At 38.8% G+C, this 3120-nt stretch overlaps 1 protein-coding gene across 1 annotated transcript; it reads right to left on the minus strand.

Annotated features, from left to right (window-relative positions):
• Nucleotides 1–1956: 1956 nt before the first annotated feature.
• On the minus strand, nt 1957–2490 carry LOC142101480 (epidermal differentiation-specific protein-like). Its single transcript, XM_075185934.1, has one exon. It carries the CDS (start codon nt 2488–2490, stop codon nt 1957–1959), a length of 534 nt encoding a protein of 177 aa, XP_075042035.1.
• Between the last annotated feature and the right edge of the window lie 630 nt (nt 2491–3120).

The raw sequence follows: 3120 nt of genomic DNA on the forward strand, positions 1-3120 counted from the left end.
TGCTGAGAGCAGGACCAATGTCCTCTGAAAACTTTCTTAAGATGTAATCTAGGGCCACTGGCACCATAAGATATAGAACATTTTTATTCCAACTATTAAAGACATGTTTGAGTGTTGACAAAGAATATGGAACCAATTTATAAAAAGATTTTATTATATACCAAATTTGCCAGTAAAAAGTTACACATGATCATGTGCCAAATCTCTCTCCTAAATTTTAGCTATATGGGAAATTGTATTATATATAACACATTAGTTTACCTTAGTTTTACATCCCTAATAATTTTAAAGGAAAGAATACGAGAATGCAAGTTATATCTTAAGACAGTAGATGGCAGTAGTGCTGCATCTAGCAACATATAAAAGTATAAGAACTACAATAATTTCACCAGGTGTATATTTATATATCGACCCAAGTGTCCGTATAGTGAAAATTTCACATCAGTCAATGCCCCATTGGAGCTTACTGTCTAAATTCTATACCACACACACTAGTATCCATTTTAGTCAGCAGCTAATTAATTTTCATTTTTATATGTTTAGATTGTGGGGGGGAAACTGGAGCACATGGAGGAAACCCATGCAAATATGGTGGGTACATGCAAACTTCACACTGATTGTGGGTGTGTTTGTGTGTTTTCATAAAAAAAATAGCAAAAACATATGTACAAATGCTAACTCCCAGCCCAAAATGCAGTTTAAACATGGTGACCAGTATGTGAGTGCAGCTTGTATGTAGTCTTTGCCCTGCAAGAAAATATATGTTTGTGTTTACACCCCTTGCAGTGCAACATGGTCTATCTAGGTACAAATTCTACACTTGGGCAAAAGTTGCACCTTACTCTAAATCCCATGTACTCCAGACACATATCTCCTGGCTACATACATCTCATGTCCAGTCTGTAACACAGACAATCTATGTACAAATCCATCTAAATTAGGCTGGTATCTGATCACCCAGATAGGTCAGCGCTATGTCATTTGACATGATTGTTATATCTCCTTAAACATTATTATTATTATATATATATGGATGTATTATTTTAGTTGCAATATGCCCTCATGGCTAATGAGACATTGTTTCATCGTCTCAAGGAGACACACACACGCTATCAATTATTTGTGTGCTACATGAAAATCAGCCAGTATTTAACTTATGTGAAAAATAATAAACTTATTTGCACCCCTTGCATTGTAACATGGTTTGTCCCAGAGAAAACGTACTCCTTTGTTTGCCTTACTTTCCTTAATGAATCATATATAAATTGTTTCAGTATAAAACTGATAACCCTGCTGGATGAATGATGTGCATAGTTATAACCCTTATGCAGATCAATACAAAGTGTTCAACAGAAAGATACACAATAAAGTGATGACTCCCTATATAAATGACACGTATGTTATTATTTCACACACTCACATTCTCTCACTCCCAGTATCACCACAATGTCACTTACACATATACAATATATATGACAGGACAATCACTGCTCTAAGAAAGGTTTATTATATCAGCAGAATAAGCACAGAGGGAACAATCTATTCATTTGACAAGAATAAGAATAGTAGATTATTTGGGGGGGGGGGGTACTAGATGTCAGAGACGTCTCAATTACCATCCGGAGCTTTTCTCACCAGCAGCACCTCTATAATGATATAATGTCACTGTTCTCTCCACCTCTCCTGATCTGTCCATCTGCAGCCAGGATCCCACACATAATATTTCCATGTCTCAGGCAGCATCTCTCAGACAAGAGGAACAGGACAGAGGTGTGTGGGGAACCACTGAGGCTCCTGTACAGGTTTATTTGTGGCACAATGTGCATGGTAGTGGGAACAGTCTCTTACTGTAGGTATGTGATATAAGGACAGGAATCAGCCATATGCAGGTAATTGTGAGCTCATTGATTTCTCTAGCAAGCTTTGCGCAGTAATCAGGGCGCCTCTTGTAGGTCATCATATGTAGGGCTCAGCAGGTTTCAGAGAGTTAACCTTATCATTCCAGTCTATGCTACGATAGTCTGCTACTTCATCTCCAGCCAGTGTGATCATGTTTCTTCCCTGGTAATTTTCCTTCTCATACAGGATCCAGCATCCTGATTCCACTTTGTGGGATGAGATCATGTTATCCATCTCATAAGGCTTTAGTGACCGCTCTGCATGTGTTATGGTCGCTGTCTTGCCTCCATAGTGGATATGCTCAAACACGGTGATCTTGGGATTATACAGACCACCTTTAACAACCCTCACGGAGGCGATTTGGTTGTTAAATTCAGGGATGGAGCTGTAATTTCCTTGCTTGTAGACTTGATAGTCTCCACCATAGTTTTTGCCTTTATAGACAACCCAGGGATCCCCAGTGATGCGCATGGAGGAGGCTTCATTCAAAAAGCCGTTTGCTGACAGGTCGGGGACATCACCATGAAGAGAGATGGGGTTTCCCTTAAAATCTGGTTCTTCAAACAGCTCGAGTGTGGTCCTCTTGGCCATTTTGCAGATGTCTCACGGAGGTATCAGTGTCTCTGACAATGTTCTTCTCTCAGCTCAGGGCTCAGGTTTATATTCTGGTGGATAAATGAATTTCAAGATAATAGTGGGAGGGGTAAAACTGTCACGGAATGATGTAGAAATACAGATAAGAAAATTTCCAAAGAACAACCAAGGAAGTGAAAGTTAAACATCAGAACAGCAACATTATCAAAGACTTGTGGTTTATTTTGCTGCTCTCGCAAGAATTGTGACGTGTATATTAATCAATAATCAAAAAGAAAACACCACAGATCGAGCATAAGAAGAAGATTTTATCACAGTAATAGGTATAGGTACCACAATGCTTCTTGGGAATGATCACACTATCCGCTACACTAAAGAGAACACAGGCGAAGAAGACTCGCATGTAATCAAAGATAATAATACTCTCATAAGAAATAGGAAGAAACATCAACAAGACAAGGGGCGTATTTATCATCTACCACATTTTTGACAAGATCATTTTCATTCCCTATCGTAATTAAAGATAGTGAGCATTTATTACAAGTGTTCTGCAGTCACGGTAAACAGCTGACCCCGCGAACACACATTTTACCTATGTCCTATCTCCTCTACGGTCACTCTAGCAAA

Source organism: Mixophyes fleayi, chromosome 9 (assembly GCF_038048845.1).
Source record: "Mixophyes fleayi isolate aMixFle1 chromosome 9, aMixFle1.hap1, whole genome shotgun sequence".
Lineage (NCBI taxonomy): Eukaryota > Metazoa > Chordata > Amphibia > Anura > Limnodynastidae > Mixophyes > Mixophyes fleayi.

Bases quoted from the DNA above. Each gene is read 5' to 3' on its own strand.
- LOC142101480 (XM_075185934.1), bottom strand. From the start codon at position 2,490: ATGGCCAAGAGGACCACACTCGAGCTGTTTGAAGAACCAGATTTTAAG.